The sequence below is a fragment of the Scophthalmus maximus genome, chromosome 16 (assembly GCF_022379125.1).
Source record: "Scophthalmus maximus strain ysfricsl-2021 chromosome 16, ASM2237912v1, whole genome shotgun sequence".
NCBI lineage: Eukaryota > Metazoa > Chordata > Actinopteri > Pleuronectiformes > Scophthalmidae > Scophthalmus > Scophthalmus maximus.
Genome location: NC_061530.1, coordinates 957,328 through 982,864, shown reverse-complemented (window position 1 = coordinate 982,864; position 25,537 = coordinate 957,328). Strand labels below are relative to the sequence as shown.

Genomic DNA, 25,537 nt, shown 5'->3' with positions numbered 1-25,537 from the left:
GCTGAGGATCTGAATGAGACAATGAGTGGATATTCAATTAAATTTTTTTGTATGGCACCAAATCCCAACATAAATTATCTCAGGGTCTTTACATACTGAGATCGAAACCTTACATACATTTATATTACTGAGAAAACCCAACAGTTATCCTAGGACTGGATATGGAGACTGGAGGTGATTGCAGAGGAGTTCCCAGTGAATCACTGAAATGACACCTGACAGCAAGAGAGAGAAGAACATACGTTTGACAACAATGACATTATTGCCTGATTGAGATTATTACCTGAGAGGTGCTTGAAGATACACTGTACGAGAAGCCAAAAAAGGATTAAAAGTAATTATTTTTCTATTGTTGGGGTTAAAATGTGGAAGAATGCCAAAAATAAATAAATATGTGTAATTCACTTTTGGTTAAAAAAAAAAAAAAAAGATTTCCAAGGCTATTTTTGAGGGTTACAAGTTTGAATGATTTTTTAAAATTATTTCTTATCATTGATTATTTCAGAAGTGTAGTTTAGATTGCAAAGAAAGTAGGCCAGCATAAAAAAGCATTTTGCTTCTTTCTAAACCTGTTCAGTCATGACTTCAGACGAAGACTGTTTAGACTTTGTTTATACTGTCTATATTGGTTACACTTGTTGTATGTGTGATGATGACAATCAAAACAATTCAATTCAGATCAAGGCAAAATCTGATTGGATTACCGAAATCGCCCACAGTCAGCTCAATTGAACAGCTGGGGAGAGTGAGTGTTGTGAATGAGTGGGTCATAAAGATAGTCTTCCTGATTAAACTCACGCAAGCTTCATTACAGAATAATGAGATAATGATAATTAGCCAATCATTCAAAACTACTTTTGTGATAACATGATTACAATTTTTATTTGTGGCATGTTATAAAATAGTCTAACAATAGTAAAAGTTGAGTCATAAAGATAGAGTAGTAGTAGTCATGAAGTCAGAAAAATGACATAGCAATATAAATTTTGCTAACATTAGTTAGCATTAGCCACCATAGTCTACTGGTCAAACAACAGGTTTAGCTGTATTATCAGCAAAATCCCTGAATGTATTGAATCAGTCCGAATGCAGAATTTTTTTTTTCTTTCTTCCTCTACTTTTTATCCGATGTTGAATATTGTGTTCGTAGTGGCTTTGAAAGGAACCACACCATTTTTGTAAACTATTATCTTTAACATATTGTCAATACAGAATAGACATTGGCTCTTAGGCCCCAGCCCCGGATTGAGTGTCGTTGGATGAGCGTTGCGCTTCTGTCTTTGCAAGTAACTAATTAGTCCCATTTGCAGCACACGCCTGGGCCATAGCAAAGAGTGACTTTGACAAAGTGCCTGAGCTGAAAAACACTCTAAGCTCCACACTGCAATACTGCACGAGTGATTGAGTGGCAGAGGGCTAATGGTCAGAGGGGGATGAGAATGCATCTCAGCCAGTGTTGTGTGGGTAGTACCCTGGCTCTCATTCACCTTAAAAGTCTCATTACTCTGGTTCTTAATCCCAAATTGAATCTGCAAGGTGCCCTTGGGAGAAGTACAGTACTTAATACTGAATAGCTCCAATAACTTTAAAGAAATGCATAATGTCAGCAAAAAACATAAGTTGCATTAGCTAAAGGTGCTCATTTAAGACAGCATTTTGTAATATATTGATTGATAGCTTGTCGTTTAGTTTGAAGGTGAAGCTGACATAGTAATGCTGTAAAGGACTGCGTTCTAATTGATGGCAGACTCAAGGAGGTTTGAACAGCTGTTTCCAGCTCGGTACACCTTGGTGATATGGCAAGTCCTTTAGAGACAATTATCCACGCACATTAACACTCTAAAGCATGCATGCTCACAAACCTCAATGGCAGTAATTACAAAAGAAGAATTTAGCTGGTAGGAAATGCCAGGTACGTGGGTTATAGGATTAATTACATTCTGAAGGGGGTATTTAAGATGTGACATGGCATGCCTCGCAAAACGACACTAGCATGACATCTGAATATGATAGGTATGGTGTATGACTGAGCTTTGTCTGGGATGGAGAATCTAATTAAACTGAAAATGCTTGAATAAAGGAAAGGCCAAGTCCAATCCTTTTGTACACAATAGCTGCTCTGGCTCAATGTGAAAACGTCGACATCAGGTCATGTGGGTTGCTGTGATCAGCATATGATTAAAATCTTAGCATTGCCTTTTTAAAATCATGTGTGCTTTTCTTTCCCTTCATTTTTAAAGCTGTGTCATTCTGGCAACAAGACTCTTGTTGTGGCACCTGCCCTAAATCGAGGGCATTACAGCTGAAGGCTAGACATAAATCTGGCTGCCTCCTAATGTTTAGACAGCTAATATAGAAAAGAAGGTAGAATTTATTTTATTCTTATCACAAATAACTTAATCAGATGTGCAAAGATAAACACACCTCCTTTCATCTAAACAAATGCTGTATGATCTACTATATGCTGGATGTAATGATACCTTTTTGGGTCCTTTGTACTGTTCATTGAGCCCATGATGCTACAGTATAAAAGTATACCAAACAGCTATATACATATACACACACACACACACACACACACACACATATATATATATATACACACAAACACACACATTTATAGACATTGATCACCCCTGACAACATTGAAACAGTTATAGGGTTGTGGCTGATCAGTGTAGTGACCCATGATTCGAGCGTAATACTCGGAATGTCCCTCAGTAATAAACTACCTGAGCTGGAGGTTTTATTCCCCGTCTGTGTGTCATGGGATCTATTCCTTGTAAGTGGACGGCCTGAGGGTTCAGCAAATCACATACCACACCCTTCATGTTTGAGTGTTCATCACCTTCATCATTACCTCTCATAGCGGCACCCATAGCCAGAGGGTTCCTCCAAAGTCTGCACTTTTATTTCGTCTTCCGAAGACAAATGTCAACTATCTAAGCTTTAGCAGGGAGCATGGCCCACCCGTCTGCCGCCAGTGTTGTGGAGACAGCTAGATAAATGCATGGCTACAATGCGTCTGGGTTGCACCGGAGGCAAGGAGTCACAGCGCAACGCAAGGCTGTGCCGTTATACCGACAGAAGGATTTTAATCATCGCCTCTCCCCAGGAATGACACCAGCGGCACATGGGGTAACAGAGATAGAGAGCAAGGGGGCTGGCACCCAGCAGACAAACAACAGCCTTGCAACATTGCTGTTTGGATTAGCATGGCGCTCTGTGAAAAATGTGTGCTCCTGGCCAGATGGGAAGAGAAACATGTCACTGTTTTTATTCCCTCTCTTTTTTGTGTCTGTGCTGGAATCAGGATTCATGGCATCATTACCAACAACCAATCTCTCAGGCTCCAACACACCAAGCTTATATTAAATTAATATATCAATTGTGTGTAAAGAATCATTGTCTCACTGCTGGCAGCACAAACGTAACGTCTTTTTATTTCACCTTTTAGGAGTCATCCTTTGCAGCTGTCATTATAATCCAACCATTATCCAGCTTCCACCCAAGCTTTACTTCTCCTGGATGTTTGAAGATGCCTCTTTCAAGTGTAGACATCTATGCTCTGTCCCTGTGGTGATATTCTATGGAGTAGATTACAGGGGGGGAAAAGTGATCTGTTTGTGTCTGCCTAGTATTAAGGGAGTCTTTCCAGATTGAACGCTTGAAGTAACCTTTCTGGTGCAACACAGTAAACAGGGTTCACAGGTTTGTGGGCAGCCGGCACCAGAGCTGTGGTAGAGCTCTTTAATTGGCAATAAACATACACTGTGGGAGAAGCAACAGAGAAGTGATGGATGGACAGATGAAGGAAGGATGTAAGGACTGAACAGAGCAGACGTGTGAATATCCACAGCACACTGATCTAAATTGTCAGCATTTTAATGTCGTGACATGGTTTGACTTGCCGTTGAGGCTTAACCAAAGGAGAGAAGGGCAGCTGTGTTTTCCCACTGCTCATTATTTGATGCACGCTGTAATGCCATGTCTTCTTGGGCAACAGCAAAAGATCATTGCTTTATTGACCACTTCATCCCACTGGAAGAGACTTTAGATAAAAATCGATGGACAGCTCTGTTGGACAGCTGTTATTTAGCTAACAGAGCCATTTAGTTAAATAAGTCATTAACAGTTTTCAGCCAGCGGGACTGTAATGAAATCAATAAAGGATGGCAGAGAGAGAAAATTAAAAACCATAATGAATTTTTTTCATTTTCAAGTACAATAGTCTTTTGTCCCATTTTCTTGATATGTTCATCCTATTGTTCCTGGATTGCCTTTATTTGTGTGTGCATGTGTGTGTGTTTGTGTTGTGTGTGATATCTTCTGCTGTCACAGCTTGGGAAAATAAAGTACCTATCTATCCATCTATCTATCAATCCATCTATCTATCTATATATCTATTCAAAGAAAGAGCTTTTACTAGCAAACAAGGAGGCATAGATAGAGAGGAGAAGAAATTTGTGGGCAAGAAGATCCTCAGGGCGCTTGGGCTCGAGGCGATCCCAGCTGACATTGGGCGAGAGGGCGGGGTTCACCTGGGACGCTTCACTCTCACATTCACACCTATGGTCAATTTAGAGTCTCCAAGTAACGTAACCCCATTCTGCATGTGTTTGGATTGTGGGAAGAAGTCAGAGAACCCAGGGGGAACCCACACAGACACGGGGAGAACATGCAAACTCCAAACAGAAAGTCCTTGGTCAGGATGCGAACCCAGAACCTTCTTGCTGAGGCAACAGTGCTAGCCACTACACCACTGTGCAGCCCAGGATGTCAATTTAAGAAAGCAAATATACTCAGCTAATACTAGCAGTCCTTGAAGTAAGATGTCCACTTTGGGTAGAAACTTGGTGAATGTGAAGGTGTCAAAACACTAGTTGTGGCTGTAAATGTAACAGCTACCAAAAAACATAGCACAGTTATATGATTGTCTGTATAATGTCCCGTCAAGCTACTCCTTCCATTATATGAAGTCATTTGACCTTTGCAAAAATTATGATTAATACAGCCCTGAGTTTTTAAAAAAAAAGTGTACGTACATATGTACTGCTTCAAATCAGTTGTTGAAACCCGCAAACAATGTTGTATTGTTATGTCTAAAAACAAGAACAGTCCTCATCTGATTAAGAATTCTGCAGTGCATGTGATGCAAAAATTAGCTGAGAGTGGACCTCAATTACATGTTTCTATGTAATTTAAAGGATTATAAGATTCTTCAGGTGCAAACTCAAATGCAAAAGCCTCTATTGAGCTGCGTCATCAGGGTGTGAATACAATAAAGCCACTAAACATCTGTCATTTATTCAAGAACTGTCTTTGTGAGGCTTTTAATTAGTAATCTTCCATGTTCTTTAGGAATCTTTAATAAATGCCATTTAATGAATGAAACACATTGTGTGGTAAGTCATTAACTTTGAAAGCAACAGTGATTGCTTTTGAAGGATTAGGGAATTTTTCTTTGCATTTCAATGTGTGGTGTAAGTTTTTTTCTAGAAATGTGTTTTTAGTCAAGAGATAAAGATGAGATTAGAAAAAAATTCATTAAAAAAGGATTTATCTTCAAGCTTTATGAAATTTTGCTTTTGTGTATACCAAAACTTGTCTTGACACTAGTTGTTATATGCAGTAACTCAGGTACAGACCAACTGAATGCCAGTCATATAATGTCAGTTTTTTCATATCTCTGATCCTTTTCTGATACAAATCCAACCAGACAAGGTGACAGACAGATAATACCTTCCTTAGTGGCTTAAATATCCTTTGCATGTGCTCTTTTCTCTGAAATTGTCTTCACATTAACCGCATCTTATTGAGGCTACTAGACTACTAGTAGCCTCAGACTACTAGTAGCCTCAGACTACTAGTAGCCCCCTTGGAGTGTACATAAGAGTCACAAATCATAGTGTAAACAGAATACCAGTCATTATGGACAGCCCTGATAAGCATCAAGTCAGAAGTTCTTGCAATAGCTACTTGAGGGGTTGATGTCAACAAATGTTTCGAGTCTGAATCCATATATTTTAGACGATCCATTATGGCATGACTAGTCTTCGAGGACTTGAGTGGTCTGCTGGCCAGCTAGATTTGGTAGTTTGAATAATTTCAGGGCATGAAGTGTAACTTTCTTGATGTATTTTCATCACTTTTTCTGTTTGTTACTGTTCAAGATTTGTTTTGTTATGCTTATGTATGAGAAACCAACTGTGAGCTGGAGGCATTTAAAGCTCTGTGGTTAGTAAAAGTTCAGACAGACATAAATCTTCTTCAAAGAAGTTAGACCAGCTAAATGCATATGAACACAAGAGGAACATAACATATTTGCAAATTTACTTAGTCTTTGACAGTGGATACGTTAAAAGACTTGGCACAATCCAAATTACTATTCGATTGAAAACAAAAAGAACTGTGAGCACTAAGCAACCACGTCTCAATAGTTTATTTTATATATATATATATATATATATATATATATGAACATAGAAAAGTATTTAATAAACAGTTCAAATAATTAGTTAAAAGTAATGAAAAAAACAATAATTTGTTTTCAATAAATGGTTGGAATTGTTTAAAAGAAATGGATAAATAATGGGGCAAACATGCAGAGACAAACAATCATTCTGACCTACGGTCACTCTCCAATGAACCTAACCCCAATCTGCATGTGTTTGGCCTGTGGGAGGGAGCCGGAGAACACGGAAAGAACCCGCGCAGACACGGGGAGAACATCCAAACGCCACATAGAAGCCCCCTGGTTTGTTGGTACGAATCAGGATGTGTGTGAATGGTGTTGATGAAATGGTAATTGAGCTAATTCCTCTCTGCCTTTCTACTCAGGGGTAATCAGAACAGCTCTGCCCAACATGGACCGGGAGACGAGGGACCAGTACGTGCTCATCATCCAGGCCAAAGACATGGTCGGTCAAATGGGTGGCCTCTCCGGCACCACCTCCGTCACCGTCACACTCACCGATGTCAACGACAATCCGCCTCGGTTTACTCACGGTAAGACTCCAGTTCTGATTTGCCCTATAGGGTCAATTAAACTTGTCATGTTCATGTCATTATTTTCTACTCAGCAATCAGAGTACAAAAATGCCAGGGTTTGCAGGGTTTTTGTTTCAGCTCAAAAAGATCTACAATGACTGAAAAACAATTGAACCCAGAGAATCCAATAAGGGCATACTTTGTACCAATGAATGCAGTGGTACAGAAAAGTCTGGGTTTTTTATCTTAAAAATTCTGGAGAATTTGTTTTCCTGTACTGTGTGGTAGAATAAAGTTGAACAGAAAATACTCATCATCGAGGTAAACACACACATCATTACTCACTTATTAAATCCTTTCCATGTTTTCCTGTACTGTGTGGTAGAATAAAGTTGAACAGAAAATACTCATCATCGAGGTAAACACACACATCATTACTCACTTATTAAATCCTTTCCATTACATTTTTTCTAAGGTTATGTTAACCACATGCCCTCTTTATTTCTGTAACTTCCCTGGATTTGTATTTTTGGCAAACATTTAGATCTTTTTATGAAAAAGCTGCCTTCCTGCAAGATGTGCACCACACTACTCCATTCTTCATCATAGCAGGGGGCTCCTTTGGCCTTAGATACCAGGAATCCAGGCTCCATTTTTTTGTTGTCAGACTATTTCACGAGTTGCTAATGGGTTCCAGGCTAAGCTGTAGGATTCAAAGGCATGCAGTACTTCTCATGATAATCTGAAGCGCTGGTTTACTACTGATAGCCCAACCACTGTCTGGGTGGTGCACTCACCACTGGACTGTCGCAAAGCCGTAAATTTGCTGTCCCCTGGGAGGAAAGAAAGATTCACGTTTGCACAACAAGTCATCAATGCTATTTTTTTTTAAAAAGGAGACTTTTGAGGATTTCTAGGTCTGTTGTCACTCACAGGGTCATGGGTCAGAATTGATAGATGCTTGTGAGCCGATAGAGTCCAGGAACTATAGCACGTCCTTGGAGGTAACGAGTGGAAAGAAGCCAAGGTTAGCTACATCATGAGAGGACAGGCTCTGTGTGTGTGTGCGCGCATGTGCCTGGCGTGTGTGAAAGTGTGTGTGTGTGTGTGCGCGCTTGCGTATGTGTGTGTGTAAAGGGGCAAAACGGAGGGAGGAAAGCAATTTTTTTGTCTTTTGAAGAGCTGCTATTCCACGGCAAATTAAAAAGCCATTATAAAGATTACATGCCGGCAAACAATGTCAGGCAGATTAGCATTTAGACAGTGGCTGAGGGAGACACCGTGAGGAACACAGAAAGGTCTGGTAATGAGCTCTACCATGGTGACTGGGAGATTATGATTATGAATATGATTCCCTTCTTTATTCTTTTGACTACTTTAAATCCGAAGGGTCAGACAAAAGCTCAGGGAACAAATTGGAGAGGTTCGGAGTAATAGAATCTTAGGACATTTCATCCTGTAAAAAGATACTGTTCCAAAAGTTTTTTTTTCTTCACATATTGTCTCTCTTTTTTGTTGAAAGGACAAGCCATTACATTCAGACAGCATTTAGTGAGTTCTAGATAGCTAAATATAATCTCCCAGTTGATTCAAGCTGTAAAAGTTGCAAAATCTTTTGCATTCTCCACTGCCTAAACTGTAGTGTGTGTAAAAAAGCAAAATGCTTTATTCCACGTGTCACTACTGCTGTCTGCCTGCATTAGTCAACATGAATTTGAGGAGCCTCTCAGCCAAATGAAAGCTAAAAGGGTATAAAAAATCAGATCTGCTTGAAGGTGAGTTGGTCGTGAAATAAGTACATCCATTATGTACATCTGCTGTCCATTCTTTTCCAGAGAGCTATCAGTACAAAGTGCTTGAGTCATTGTCACTGCAATCTGTGGTGGCAAGAATCAAAGCAGCTGATGCAGATATAGGCTCCAACGCAGCAATGGACTACTGGATCATGGACGGAGACGGGCCTGGCATGTTCAACATAACAACAGATGATGATACACAAGAGGGGGTGATCATTCTGCTTAAGGTATGGCATGAACATCACGCTGCAACATTGTTTTTATAAAACTTTTCACAACAAAAGGTATGACTTCTTGGTCATTCTGTACACCACCATAACTGCTGTATGAACATGAAAATATATATATCCCCAATACATACATATGTATACAAAATATTAATAAATAAAAATAACATCCAAGCAAAAAACCTAAACAATATTATCTCTGTCAGAAGCTAAAAATCTTTGTTCCATAACTTTCTGCACATAACTGAGAGCGAATCCTCCCTTCTGCAAGTCATTGAAATACAGGAAAAACTTTTCAGGCTGTTGGGTAAAACCCTGTGCACAAGCAGCTGGTATGGCGATAGCTGTTGCTTGTAATATAGATTGGAGTTGTGTGACACAAGTTACACTATGTGTTTGTCTATACATTTTGCTACATGAAAAATGTACCACAACATTAAATACTACATTGTTCCTATACTTATTATCAGTATATACTCTATACAGTACTACTGCACTGTAGCTACTCTATGCCAGATCTACACAACTCTAATATCTTGGATTAATTTGGGCAACATCATAAACTTTGTAGGTTTAAGATGAGAGCTATCTTTATTTATCCGTTTTTGGAAAGGCTTGGCTTACATATTTACTACTTAAAGATAAGGCTTTCAATGTTAAATTTGTCCTATCATCAACAAATCAAAACCAACAATGAATTGATCCCACAAACAAATATTCCCAAGGTATGTCAAACCTTATATACTGTAGCTTATTCTTCTTGCCATACCTCCTTTGTTGTACAAAAAATATGTAAAATATTTTTTCAATCCCCAACAAGTGCACTATTTACTTATATTTACTGTTCACATGTGTTTCCAGATTCACTGATCTGTAGACAAGGCAGAATAATGCTTGGTCACTGGAGTATATTATTCAGGTTGCCTCTCCCAGTTTTCCCTCACCCCTTTTCATCTCTCCCACTGAGTTTCAAAATGTCTTCTGCACCTTTGGATTAAGTGAAATGACAAATCCACAGTGACTATCTCCAACACGTCTGATCGAAGTACACAACCCACGGTCACTCAAAGATTTACTACCACAACAGCTCCAGCCTCGCACTATCAAAAAAACCAACAGACAGCAGAGCGATCACAGGAGTGATTGATGAAGGGAGCAGTTTGAAAAGCACTGCTCTAACTAACAAAATCCAGATGCTATAAGTAATAGCATTGGCATTCACCAACTTTACTAAACACAATTTCTCCATACATACACTGACAATGAAAATGTCAAATCAATTATTTTCTTCATAGTATATTATGTGTTGCAATGGGGAGTTTAATAATCCAGACAAACTGACAAATGTTTCAAAAGCATTCATTTCACAACAGTTTTCAGCCACACATCAGCAAAAGACTTTGTTTAAGTCAGACTGCATTTTAAAATGTTATGGTTCTATGGAGGCTACATCCTTAATAAGGATCAATACCTCAGCATTTTATGGCGCATTTACTGATTTACTTGTGTACATACCTTCACCCATGACTGCTTGAAAATGTGGAGTGATTATGGTGGTGTAATCCTTATATTTCCATCATAAAACTTTTTTATTGGCCACTTCATTGGTCACCTCTTATATTTTGATAAGAAAAATTAAGATCTCTCACTCATTTTATGTATTATTCCTGTCTGTCTCCTCCAGCCTCTAGACTTTGAAACAAAGAGCAGCTTTTCTTTGAGAATCGAAGCCACAAACCGGAATATTGACTCCAACTTCTTGAGCTTGGGCCCATTTAGCGACACAACATCAGTCAAAGTAACAGTGCAAGATGTGAACGAGCCACCCATCTTTTCCTCACCACTAAACAACATGGTTGTTCCAGAGGACGCCAGAGTGGGCACCTCAATTGGGAGGGTCTCTGCCCATGATCCAGACACCTCCAGCAGTGCCATCAGGTACTAACCACTTGCTCACATGCTATAACATAGTGCTACAAATTCAAAATCTATTTGTTCTCTCAGCAACTGGAGACTTGAGACTATATTTATTGAGTTTGGTTTGCCATAGAATAAATGTACTCTGAGATTCCCAAAGGACTGTGATAAAACCAAAGTGCAGAAGACTAATTAGTAAATCCACTAAACTATTCCTTATCAACTACGATCACAACAAATTTGTAGACCCTCGAAAGTCCTTGTGTGGCTGTAACAAAGATGTGTGGCAGATGGTGGGAGGGCCAAGGAGTGCAGCATTTGCGGGTCAAGGCTCAACACTACCATTGTATTTATTACTCAAAATCAGCACGCACGTTGCCAATCTGTGCAATCAGTCCCTACCTATTTTGCATTAATTGAATACATATTGAATGAAATTCATGCTTGATCTGTTAGTAATCTTAATCAGAAAATCGAATTACTGCACCATTGTAGCTGTAAACCTCTTTTTGCTCCCGTGACTGTTATCAGAATCTGCAATTTATTGCCCTACATCTGTTGAAATTAAAATTATTGTGGAACTAATACAGCCACAAGAGTCAAAAATTACACTGCAATAATACCCTTTGGATGAAGGCTAATTGAAGTTGTAATCTTTTCAAGAAATACGAGTTGCTGTGTATTGAAAGGGTTGGATCAGTGTTGTGTGCTGAAGGACAAGTAGACGATCTTCAGTTATATAGAAATTGAATACAGTTTTGTTTCAGTCGTAGTATAAAGCTCCAAGTTCCTGTTTTCCTTTTCTGAATTTCAAATTATCTGTGCACTAGTGTTAAATATCTGTACTTTGATTGAAAAAATTGTATATGATGGTATAAGTGTGGGCCCAATTCATAAAAATTTGTTAAAAGCTTGTAATGTAATAATAGAAGGTTGAAGAAAAATAATCATTCTGTCCTTAAAAACAGAAGAGACATTAAAATGTCAGATTAGTAACACCATCAAAAACGATATTCAAAAGTATGAAGGTTGTTTGTTTGTGTCCAGGTACTCCATAGACAGAAACACAGACTTGGAGCGATTCTTTAACGTGGACGCTGTGAGTGGGATCATCAGCACAGCCAAGCCTCTGGACAGAGAAGCCAACTCGGTCCATAACCTCACCATCTTTGCCATTGAGAGCCGTAGGTTACTCACAGACTACAAGACTCGTCAGGTTTAACTGTTCAATCAACCCTTCTGCCTAAAGGCGATGGTTCAATCACAGCTTAAAAACCATAACTGTGGCGTTTGATGTTGTTCGTGCTTTTTAAGCTTTTTTCCGAAGCTAGAAATGCAAAAGTGTAAGGAATATATAAGGAGGAAGGATATGAGGAGATGTGCATCTTTTTTAAAGTAAGGTCTAGCATTTCCTTAACTTACTAAACTGAGACTGAAGACATTGTTAACAAAAGAAAAGAAAAATAGAAATAGAAATGCAAGTTTATACTGCAGCAACCACAGCCAACATTGCTTGATCTCAAGCAGTTCTTGTATTATTGTTTGAAACATTAAAGAATCAGCCAAACATATGGCTATATATTGTTTATCATAAACCTAACTAGTTCTACACACCAATACATAAACAGTGCAACAAACTACAGTGTGTAATCATACTATATATATGTTCATATTCAAAGCCTTTTATAATAACCTAATTTTAAAACAAGTCAGCTGGAATTATAATAAAGTCAGTCAGTGTTTTCAAACAAATGCAACTGTCTTTTGTTTCTTCTAATCTGCTTTTGTCAACTTCTGTCTGAAATCAAAGACCCATTGTTTCCAAAATTACTAAGAATTTAGAGCAGCAATTCTGCCACTGGGGTTTAGCCAATAGAAGTAGCTTTTTAGTTTGTACCTGAGCTATATGAAATCATTAGATGCTTTCTGTGCTCTTCTTCTTAACATCTCATGCCTTCTTTACTGTGGACAACACAGTTGTTGGGGGTGTGTAGGGGTGTCAGGGAATGTTAATTCATGCACAGGACGGTCGTTATGACCTCCATGTCTCTCTGAGCTATGGCGATGAGATGCTTACTAAGGGAGGGCGATTTCACCCACGGGGTCACTATGTTAATTTGATGTGAGGAAGTGCCGCGTGCCTTTTTTTGTTCAGCTCTTAATGCATCCAAGGACACAAGTGCCTTTCCCCCCCCCTATCATTCCACCACCATCAAGAAAACACAATTGACAACAATCATCTACATACAATCTGCTGAGCAATCTAGAAAGTTCAAGTTAAAAAAGACAGCCAGCCTGTCAAGCCTGGCAGCTCCTCTGCTTTAACATCTTCAGACTGAACAGTGACTTTTTTCAAATCCATTTTATCACTCTTAACTTCAAGGATGTGTTTTTATTTACATCTAACGGCACATAGACACACTCCTCAGTTGATTCCCGAGTGTGAGCTCTTGCCTGATATAGCAACAAAGAGAAGGCAGCATGTATTAATAGCTACATGAAATGTCACGACAGTCCCTCAGGCATGAGGTTTTGGCTTCTGACACACTGACACTCGGGCGCCATTCTCAGCTGGGAACATCTTCGAGTTCATGGACTTGCAGCAAAATCCACTGCCCTGTTTGCCTTATGAAAGTATTTATAGTAAATGGGTTCTTTGTAACTGAAGAGGTTACAGCGACTCTTTGGTTGAGGGATGTTGTGCATTTGAGCTGCAGTCACTCACATTTCATGTCCCTCTGCCCAGACCACGGCAATGACAGCAAGTCTGGGGCCTGAGGCTCCATGCGTCCTTTTTATCATCATCAAATCAGCCGGGCCGAATGTCAGCGCATCATCTCTGGCTGGCATGGCGGCAACGCCTGGCTAAATAATCATCCTGCACTCAGACGCCGCCGTTTAGCCATCAATGCGTGTCAGGCAGACTGAGGCGTGAAGCCTACTGATTGCCCACCCAGCCTTCCCCAACAACAAGCCTGCATCGAGTGTAATCACTTTGGCGTTTTCCACAGCGAAGAGGACACCAGCTGTTAGGAGCACACACTGCATATTTCATTACAGCAGCATTTTTTTTCTCTTTCTTTGTGATTAATTAAATAACATGAGAAAGATCCATATTAAAAAATGTGGCCATGTGTATCAATGTTAAGTTAGGGCAAAATTACTGTGACAAAAACAAGTAACAAGAATAGACTATCTTCTCTTTTTCTCTTTCAGAGGACCCAACCCAAATTGGAAAAAGCATTGCTCTCGTCACAGTTATGGACATAAATGATAATGCACCGGTCTTTGCCATAGACTATGAAACTCTCCTTTGTGAAAACGCTATGCCAGGACAGGTAAGACCAAGAAATGTCTCTGCAGGTGGTCAAGCTTCCATTGTTTTTTTCGTTCCCTACATTCACTTGAAGTTTGACCTACAAAGAATCTCAAAGCCATTAAAACTCTTTCTTGTTCCTCAAAACAAGTCCACAGTGCACAGATCCTCTCCACAACTCGGGGTCATTCCTAGGAAATTACTGAATTTGTATGAGACACATCCTTGAGATTTGATAGCAGGTAATGTAGGTGGTATTGTTTATTAGAGATGTAACTCTCATACCTTACTGTCAAAGCCAACTAAAAAGTGCTTGACTCTGCCTGCAGTCTTAATCCACATTAATATCACGGATGGGTTCTGCTGTGGTTTGACTTTCCGTTTGAAAGCCTTTGTAATTAGACGATCACCACAGAAAGGTTAGGGTTTGAAATGCATCACAAAGTCATGAAAACTGGAACCTGGGATATTTGGTCAAGGAAAAGAAGCAATAGCAGTTCATCTCATATTCCGCGTGTTAATAATTTGGCCTTATTGTTGCTAAATGACTTTTGTATCTATGGCAACTATTTGTCTGCTGTTGGCATTTGGAAAACCCAATCAGAGGTGAGGGTAAAGGAGGCGTGTAGACCTGACTAAGTACAATTGATCAGAATGATGCATTGTTTTGGAAATGGCTATTAGGCCATTTAAACATGTTATTTGCATTCATATTTCAGAGTTTGTCACTGTGCTCATGGTAGGGTCAACAAAAAAAAGTGAATGATTTCATTTGCAAAAATGAGAGACAATATTTCATGTGTGCATTTATTTTTGTGCATTTTGCTTGTGTTTTTTTTTTTAATGCAACGAGGTTACAGTGCCCTACAGGTATTCTGACAATTCAGGCATTGTTGTTGTCTATACATTTTGGTGTTTATATTTGTCTCACAACTGTTTTGTTAAAATCAAAAAAAAGTACCTTGAGTTTTGTGGAGATATAGCTACATTTTAATTTAATTAGACAGACGGTAAGTTAAAAAAATAAAACAGGAAGTCAGGGAAACAAACAAAACATGAACTAAGAGCGGGAACAGGATGTGACAAGTAATTATTGAAGAATGAAGTGTACCACAGCTGAATGTCTATTTTCGGTCAATGATCATGCCCCTTATCCTGACTTTCAAATGCAGCAGATGATACATTTCTCCACACTGGCAGTGGTTATGGCACTAAGACTTTGACAATACTGGAACAAAGTCATTCCCAAACAATCAAACTAGCCCCCAGGACATAGCAACAGCCATGGCCCATGACAGCATCATCAGCAGGAACAGCAAATCTGTAATTACTCAGCTGAAGCAGACAAATTGCTTACACATTGGCAGGGATAGCTGATCTATGATTTCACGTGACAAATATCAAGAAATCCCATGTGACAAAATTGTGAAGTTATGTAAATTAAATTTAGGAATTTGTGTTTCACGTGATAAATTCTTATTTTTATTAAAATACAGTCTTCTGAAAGGGCAATAATGAAGTGTATTAGTAAGGTTGTACTTTCAGACTGACTAATTAAGGCAGGCAAAATTCAAATGTCATGATGAAATTTACACTCAACTATACATACAGAGCAAAGGGAAAGAGAGGGTTTGACATTTGAATGCAAAAATAACTCATTTAGAATTAAAGCTGCAAGCAGCGTTGATCGTTGCCAGACCACACCATACAAATTTCATGTTTATCAAATGATGATTGTTACAGAAGTGGATGTAGCCTGTGGCCAGGAGGTGGCGCAACGACCATGACTCCTAATTGGCATGTAGATGTGCCCAGGCCAGGACCCTTATCAAATATTTGAAATTTGGAATAGATTTGACCATGTGTAGTGAAGTTATAACAGCTTATTTTCTCATGGCAAAACATTGAAATTCGCCACACCTCCATGGCAACACCGTTGGCCAATAGCTCACAATCTTCTATAGAAAGAATCAGCAAGGTCTTAAGGCCATTACTGAACACATTTGAGAGGATGTAGTCAAAGGGAGAGAAGGAGTGCATCTTCTAAACACTCTGGTCAAGTTTCAGGTTGATCTGATTAGCCCCCTCAGAGCAGTTCGTTAAATTATAACCCCTGCAAAAAAAAAATACATTCATTCAATTCAAAATGGTTCACTTGCTGTGGGTTGTAGGGTGGTGCCCCAATATACTTTTTTTTTAGGTCTGGTCATGATACATATGCCTCCTAAATTTCATCCATCTAGGTTAAACCTGAGGGAGGGGCTTCAACTTTGCCATTTTGTAGGTGGTGCTATTGAGACATCTTGCCACGCCCAAGAGTTTTTGCCTATGGAAACAAAATGGCAAAACCTGGCAAAAAAGAAAAATACTTACAGAAACAATAGGTCCTTGCACCTCAGGTGCAGTCGCCCTCCGGTGGACTCTGGGGACACCGCACCTCCAGTGCTCAGGCTCTAAAAATCCTTGGGAAAACAATAGGGCCTTGCAACTCCAGTGCAGGCGCCCTTCAGTGGACACCAGGGGCACCGCACCTCCATTGATTGTGCCCTAATTACATCTAGTTGATTCCTAAATAATTAAAATGCTCCTATTGTGTACTGTATGTCCGACAGTAGCAATGAATAGTTAGCTGTACTAGCTTGTTCACAGCTCCGACAAAGATGAAATAATATTTGCCTGTTGGGACCAGAGTTGACTGTGTGGCTCTGTAGCACAGATTAACTGTGAGTGCAGGGATGGAATAACCTGCCATTATTCAGGCCTAATTAAAGCCGTCTTCTAGCACTTGGTCTCTCCTGAGATGCAACTTGTTTACGGATCATCGGTGCGTCTGTCTTCTGCCATAATATTAACTGATGTTATGATGGGGTGGAGGGGGCAGTGGGAATGTGGTGTGTGTGTATGTGTGTGTGTGTGGTGGTGGGGTTGATGTTGTACAATCACTTCAGTGTAACCATTACATACATGAGTGGAACCCATTTGCTCCCCTGCCCCTCTGCACTCCTCCAGCATCCCCAAGGAAGCTCAGCAGCCCTTAGACACGTGTGAATGTTCGTTAGTCAACAACAGAGGTTTTTGAGACTGCCAGGTGAGGGAGGTGAAGGGGGATCATGCCACAATGACTGGTGGTGAAAGAGACAGGTGCATGCCTTTGTTCTAAAAACAACAGGAAGTTAGGTATTTTCATCTGGCTCATTTGCCAATGTGGTTAGTGGTTAGAACTTCAGCAGTGGCTGTGATACACAGCTCATGGAAGCAATTAGGGTGTAAAACCCTTAGTGCCTGAGGGCTGCTATTTGTGTCAAATATCGCACTCCTCCTGCAAGTAATAACTCTGTCTGATCCGAACACAAAGACATGATAAACAACGTTTTTGATTCAATATGATAAGCACTTCCCAATGATATCATTATCTTTGATGTCCACTGCGAATAAACATCTATAAACTGACTCACAAATCTGAAAAAAAATTGGTTCCTTAACTCCTGAACTTTCCTGCCAGTCATCACATTTTTGAGATATCTTCAATATCAAAGTAATAAACTGATAGTTGTCTGAACATCCATGGTATACACTGAAAATAGCCTATCTGGCATGACTTTTAATGGTGCTCAATTTCCCAAAGTGGCTAATGTAACCTGTACAACTCTGGGCAACCTGTTTTCATTTGCCCAAATATCATGAGAACTGTTTTCAAATCTCAAACATATACAGACATGAAGCTCAAATAGTTCTAATTTAGAGCAGTGGAAGAAGGGTCATTGAAACCCCTTGTCATGAACATTTTTAGTGTCATTTTTCTCACCTATTTTTCTCACCTAATCAAAACTCCTTTACTTGCCACTGCTTACACATCTAGATTTTAAGATTTCTTCAATGTCAAAGTCATCCAGTGATAGCTGCCGGTACATCCATTTGTGCTGTGTGAACTGGACCTGCTAATAGCTCATTCGGCATACTCTTGTATTTAATGTATTATTTTTCCCTTTCACAAACAAAACTACCTCACTCACCGCTTTTTTACGATTGCCTCAGCTGTCGCATCAATCACAGAAACAACAGAAAATGTCTTCACACCACCAGTTGTCATTTGCGTTTCATCAAGATTGGGGATGAAAGAAGATTTGTCAAAGTGCAAGGGACAAGGAAAACATTGGTATGGCAGCATACTGTCTGCTCTATAAAAAGATGGAATGTGGAGCAAATTTAATCTCAGATCACACCAGGAGATCAGTTTAGCCTCAGCACTTCCGGCATGTCAGGATCATGCCAAAAAACATGAATGTCAGCAAATGATTTAGATAATGGATGTGAAATGAGAGAGCCAGCTTAGAAAAGGATGAAAGGAGATTGAAAGATGACATTTGTTGAATGGCACATACTGATTGATATTAGTGTGTGGGTTTGTGTGTGTGTGTGTGTGTGTGTGTGTGTGATTGCAGCAGGGTGAGATGTGTGAGCGGGTGCTGTTGGCTTGTCAGTTACAGGTGTCACATGTGGGTGTCGTTTGGGGCGGCGATGTCATAGGAAGCCATGAAGGAGCAGCGAAGAGTGAGGGGTGTGAAAACTAGCCCCGCCATTTCCTTCCTCAATACAACCCCTGGTGACAGCTATCATATCGCCATGGCAACAAGTGCCACCTATGCAATGCAATGTTTATTTTTACTCTTCGTCCAACTTTCTCTCTCAACTCATCAGCCAGCAGGGCTTTATGTGGCTTAAATTTTCAGACTCCTGTTCAAAATGATCAATGGTAACTACACCTTTTAGATTACTAGTACTACAATTTAGATTTTAGAGAACTAGTCAAGTCAAGGCAGTTTAAATTATTTAGCACCAAAACACCCTGAGACAACTACTCAACAGTAGTTGTCTCAGGGTAGAGACAATTTCCACCATGAGCAAGAACTTGACAATTGTGGCAGAGAAGCTGACGGAATAGATTTAACAACCAGTGCCGTGGTTACTCTGCTGGTGTCAAACAGAGGGAAGTGCAGTCATCATAGCAGTCACAATTTGAATGAATCTAAATTACTACATTGGAGTTTATTTTTTTCTTAAATCAAGTTTTTCAATACATTTCACTTTAAAGTCAAAAGTATATTTAAAAATTATAATTGAACCTCATATCTTGGGCTGATACCATTAAAAAAAAAAAATATATATATATATATATATATATAAAAAGAAGTGTAATAGCCGTGTTTTGTTACAACTACCTCACTGTGAGGAATATACATGTGAGCTCTACATCTCTCTTTTTCCATTAAACAGAATACGCTAAACTGTCTACACACAATACTTAGCCTTTATCCTGTTTTAATGCAAACTTTAGATACATGACAATTTTGCTACTTATTTCAGTTGGTATCTTACAAGTATTAATATTCAATAGCCAGTCCTTTTTTTCTCTCACATTCATGCTCTGCCAGCACAGCCATCAGAGGCAAATTAGGGTTAATTGTCTTGCCCAAGGAAATTTTGGCATGCTGATTGGGGGAAGCGGGGATTGAACCACGAACCCTCCAGTATGTAGACGACCTCTCTATCTCCTTTGCACCAGTGGCCCACATCTGCATTACTCAGTGATGTATGATGCTATGATGAACATTAAAAGTAATGCATTTACCACAAATAGAATGTTGGTGAGAAGTGTTGATAACTGTTGTCAGGTGTCACCTACCAAGTTGTAAATGTATGTGACTTCTATTTTCATCACTTCATTAGAAGTAAAGTCACTTCTCACCTCACATTAGCTGATGACTTTGAGGTAAAAGAAACTTTGCTTGACAATGTTCCTGACCGCGGTTCCATCAGGGTTGCAAGACAAACCTCTGTGGCTGTGAGGTTGACAGGATTGAAACTTATTCCTGCAATTTTATCTCAATTACTTCAGTAATTTAGTATGCCACTTACACAGGGCTGACTGCTGATCATTTTATGAGCGCCACTTACATCTTAACAGTATTACTTATGAATGCTTTAGTAATAATGAGATAATTTACAGTAACAATGTTTTATTTAAAAGGAAACAGTCGCGAGTTTAAGTGCTTTAAGAATAAAATCATTAATTTAAATTGTGCTTTTTGCAAAGTAAAAGGCTGTATTGAATTTTATTGCAATTTCCACCAAAATGTTGCTGGTAGAGGTGCTACAATTCCATCAGTGCATCTGTACCTGCATATTTCACGCATCATGCTGTTGTTGAGCTGTTGAGTGTTGCAAGTTGAGTTTGCTTTCGAGTCAGAAAACGTTTTCCTTTTCCCTGCAAGCCACCACACCGAGAACATTACATACAATACAGGGTGTTCCCTTCTTTGCAATGTATCAGTCAAGTAAACTGCCTGAGCCAAAATGATCTCAAGAGTAGGTTTGTTTTAACACAAGATCCTCTGCTGATTCGCTGCTTGAATTGTCCACATCAGAAATTGGTAGTATAGAGGTCAATAGGGTCTGAACAAGCTTTTCTTCATAAAAAAATTAACCACAGACCAAGCGAGAATAGTAAAAGGACCTAACTCCACGGAGATGACATCCTGCGCAAAATTGTCGCCATCTCATATTATTATTGCTATGACAAAAGCCATGTGTTAGTTTTCCACTCCAATAACTCTTAATCTCACACACACACACACACACACACACACACACACACACACACACACACACAGGGGGACCAGGAGCATGGGTCTGGGGATCATGACACTGTCTTTATAAAAATAAATTTATCATCATGTAGTCCTTGTATTCAGGTTTTTGAGCAGCCTATATCAATGATCATTTTACTATTTTAAGAAAAGGAAAAAAAAGGAAAATAATTAAATCACACATTTTTGGACCACCCTTTGAGTTGTTTCAGTCCAACCCTTTGCTGATTGATCTGGGCAGTCAGACAGAGTGTCAAATGTTGAATGGTTGAAAGTGACATATTTATATTTAAATAGCCTTTGTTTTGATATTAGTTCCAGTCAGATATTGGTTGGAATTATTTTTAAATATATGCTGAGTGTAATTGGCTGCGCTTTCATTATTATGTGTATTCTCTAATTTCCTTCAAGTGTACTGTAAGGGGTGGTTTCTCAGTAAGGGCTGTCCTTGAACAAAATGGTCCTTTTGTCTTTAGGAGCAACCCTCTGAGTTGTGCATTGAAATAGTCCTTAATTTGTAATAATGTAGGTTGAAATGATCTGCTCAGCTATGAAAATGTATTCATCCAACCTGTTTTCATACATTGTTGAACTTGATGCTGGATGATGCTGTGCGAGTATTGAGAAAAGCTGATTTAATATTGTTTGACCAGGTTTAATGATCCAGAACATTTGTGATGTAAGCTCCATCAGTTGCTTTTCCTTGTTGGCCTTGTAGGCTGAAACATGCTACCATTTAGGCTCTATAATGATTTTTAATAATAAAAGCCCATTGTCGACATTAGAGTAGACATTAGAGCTAGTCCAATAAATTGGTCAGGCCAATATGTTTACCGATATTATTGCAAATATACCAGTATCAGGCTTTGTGTTGGAAATTGCAGTGCTGAAATACGAGGCTTGAGATCAGTTAGACATTTTTACATAGTTGATTTGTCTCTTGTAAAACTACTACTGTACAACTAGGTCCCACCTAGTTGTATCTTGGCAACAAGTTTCATAGCAAGATTGTTTATTATATGTGTGTTGGTTACAAACATACTGCCAAATTTTGATAGAAGTATTAAAAACCCAATACTCATTATGATATGGTTTCTATTGTATTCTTTTAAAGGGTCACAGCCCAAAACATTTTGGAAATCACTGTGTTAGGGCCACAGACTGTATATAAAAATGGTTGTCGTCACCGGGTCTGGAAAATGAGGCCAAAGCAGAAGTGCCTGAAGCTTGTATTCTGTAGAATGACCAGTAGAGGGCAACTCCACTGGTTGCAAAAAGGAATCTTCTAGTTTCAATAGAAGTCTATGATTATATACGATAAAGCAGTGTATACATTGGAGAATGAAGAGTGATTGACAGCTGGTGTAGTCCGATCAGTACATGGTTGAAGGTGTAGTTGGGCGCTCAGTGGATGAGCTCTCTGTCAGACCCTCTTCCTCTATTTGCAAAAACAACAAGATGACGCTGGTCAAAATGTTAAACTCCTGGCTTCGAAAAGGCAGTTCACAAACCAATGAGTGACGTCACTTTGGGTTGCCACATTACATTACATTTTGCTGAAGCTATTATCAAAAGCGGTTTACAATCATCAAGGGAGGTAGCATGAAGGGCCTTGCCTAAGGGCCCACACTGGGATGACCTGGAATCAAACCCAAATATTCTGTAACAAAGTTAGTGGTGTAACCTACTGAGCTATACCAGCTGCTAAGGGTATTAACTGTTTTAAATTGCTTGCCTTCTCTTTATTGTATGTCCAAAGATTGTATGCAGATGGCAGATCTCCTTAAGTGTAACAATGAAGTTGAAAATTGAAAGTAAACAGATGTTTTTGACATTTACACATAAACTAAGTGAAAACACCAGAAATTTAAAGGAAACAAAATAACACAAAGTCAGTTAAACTTCAGGGATCCTGGTGCAGGGGAATGCCAGGCCTCATGTGGCCAGGGCGTGAAGGCAGTTCTTGAATGACAAAGGCATTGATGTCATTGACTGACCCTCTCGTTTCCCTGACCTAAATGAAATTGAGCACCTATGTGACGTTATGTATCCGTGCATTCAAATCCGCCAAGTAACTCAACAGACTCTCAAGGAGTTCACTGATGCCTTGATCCAGGTCTGGGAGGAGACCTCCCAAAACACCATCCAGCAACTCATCAGGAGCCGAGACGTTGCCAGGAGTGTATACAGTCACTGAGTCACGTTCTGAGTTGCCGTGATAAAATTTACACAAGTTGGATCAGACTGTGATTTTGGTTTCCAGTGACCGTTGATACGCCATATTGTTCTCAAGAAATTACACATTGCACATCAGTGAAGATTTTCAACGTGAATAATTCGTTCATCAAGATCTGATGTGTGATTTAAGTGTACGTTTACTTTTGAGCAGGCTATTTATCTTGATTTGCCTAAAATTCGCATAGTCCTAACGATAGTGATTTTTTTGGAAGCTTGACTAATCAATGCAATTTGACAACATATCCTCACTTGATTTGCTGTACCTGTGAGTGTGTGTTGTACCATGGCTCTCTGTTGTTTGCACATTCACCTCCTCCCTCACCAAAGCTACAAATAGAGACACCTTTGTCCCTTTTTATCCTTTTTGATCTGTTGCACAGCCATGTGTAAACTGAAAAAAAAAACGTTTCATTTTGTGATTCATAGGCCTCCTCAGTCTTCTCTCTTTCCTTCTGACAGGCACTAGTCTGTTGATGCTGTGAATTTCTTTCAACAAGAATTTATGTCTACATTCATGCCTCTCTCCTCCTGTCTCCTACTAAACCCATTGGAGAATTCCCCACCAAAGATTCTCTGGAACGCCTTGCATAAGAGCCACACTAATGAAAGGCATTATACATTACAAAGAGTTAGATTTAAGGATGATTTGCAGTTCTTTCCCTCAGCAGTGAGGAATGGAAACCTTCCTAGAGCTAAGCTAAGAAACCATCTGCAATATTCAAAAGACATCAAAGGGTTCAAATTGTGTATAGGATTCATCATCAGTGTACGAACCACAAAGAAATGTTTCTATCAGATGTGACATTTCCATAACAGAATGAAAGGCTTGTGAGTTATTTCGATCAAAGAATCAATGCCAGCTTTCCATGATATGCAGCAGAGCATGCACAAGGTGCATGTTGAGATGCTCAGTGGTAGACTCTACCTGTCACTAATCCAACGCTGACACAAACATTGCTTTTGTCTGCGTATACACAAGATATCCCACGTTCTTGGGCAGACAACCCTTTTGCTCCCAAGATAAATTTACCTTGTGTTGCAATACCAAACAGTTTTGGTTATTTTTTGCTGATAAAAGAGCCACTTTTTTAATTTTGTAAGAAACAGAGTAAAATATTCATGAATTGTCACCCTGCCTGCCAGTTTTAATAATTGGCAGGATGTGTTTACCACTTACACCAACACCTGACAGCTTGTAACCAGCAGCATTTAATCACAACTGATAATCCATGTCTTTCCCCCTCTTTTCTTTTTTATTCAATTATTTTGTTTATGTCATGATGTTAGACACATCTGTTTGGGGCTGGGATATGCAATAATTTTGAGTGATTTGCTTTTACAAATCTCTTGGATCTCGTTTGATCTTAATTTATAAGGACACTCCTGCTGCATCACCCACTTTGATGGCCATTCTATCATTTGTCATCCATATTGCGTTTGTGTGTGATATGTTTCTACTGTACAGCACGTTGTGAGTGACATTTCTTTTTTCTTCCTGCAGCTGAACTTTTTCTTTCTTTTCCTGAAAAGAGAACTTTTTCTTTCTTTTCCTAAAAAGAGAACTTGATTTTCAGATAACATGTTTGTATGATTAAGATAATTACAGTACTTGTGCTGGTGGGTGCAAATAGATTGGTTCATGTGATGATTGGATTTCTCGTTGTCAACACTGCTATATGATAAAGGGGATGAGATTCCTTTTAGTCCTTGGTTCAGAGGATAAATAAAATGGGCAGAAGCAAATGGAATTAATTTTTTTATCTTTACATCTTTAAATACGTGTCTTGCATTGCCTAGTGCGAAAGCTGTCCTTATCGTGAGTCATTTGCATACTTAATTGTATAGTAGGAATATCTGCCTGCATAACATATGCATTTATTTTTAACAGCTTCAGCATTAAATTCATTAGACTGACCTGACACTGACTTTACTTTCTTAATGTCCCTAGTAGGCAGGTCTCACTTTACTTTAGATATTAGAATATGAAGAACGTGCAATATACTGTATGCATTAACCCTAGTTGTGGACAAATTTCACTCACAGGCTGTTCTGCATTTCTGCCCTAATGGTGTGTCCAGTTTGGAGGGTCTATTTGCCACGCAAAGTCTATTAATATATATAAATTTGAATGTTTAAATTTAAATGAGACAAATGTGTTTTATTATATGTTACTTTTACTGTACTGTACCCTAACACCTTCGTTAGGGACTCCTAGTTTAAAAGTAAAAAAGGAAGGAATGGATTTTCTAGTACCCAAATGCAAAAAAAAGGGTAAAACATTATCACTAACTATGTGATGAGAATAATCGCGGGACAATAATTTGCTTTGGAAAAAATCATTTTCCAAAAACCCCTTACGAGTTTGCCAAGCTCTTGCCAAATAACTACTGTACTTCAAGAGAGGAA

General features: G+C 39.1%; 1 protein-coding gene across 1 annotated transcript in view; it reads left to right on the top strand.

The window, feature by feature from the left end:
- cdh7a (cadherin 7a) overlaps nt 1-25,537 on the top strand; it is a 102,273-nt gene that overhangs the window by 62,323 nt on the left and 14,413 nt on the right. Inside the window, exons 5-9 of the mRNA XM_035611969.2 lie at nt 6,841-7,008; nt 8,826-9,013; nt 10,698-10,951; nt 11,978-12,114; nt 14,147-14,268. Coding sequence (XP_035467862.1) covers nt 6,841-7,008; nt 8,826-9,013; nt 10,698-10,951; nt 11,978-12,114; nt 14,147-14,268 — 869 coding nt within the window. The remainder of the gene's footprint in view (nt 1-6,840; nt 7,009-8,825; nt 9,014-10,697; nt 10,952-11,977; nt 12,115-14,146; nt 14,269-25,537) is intronic.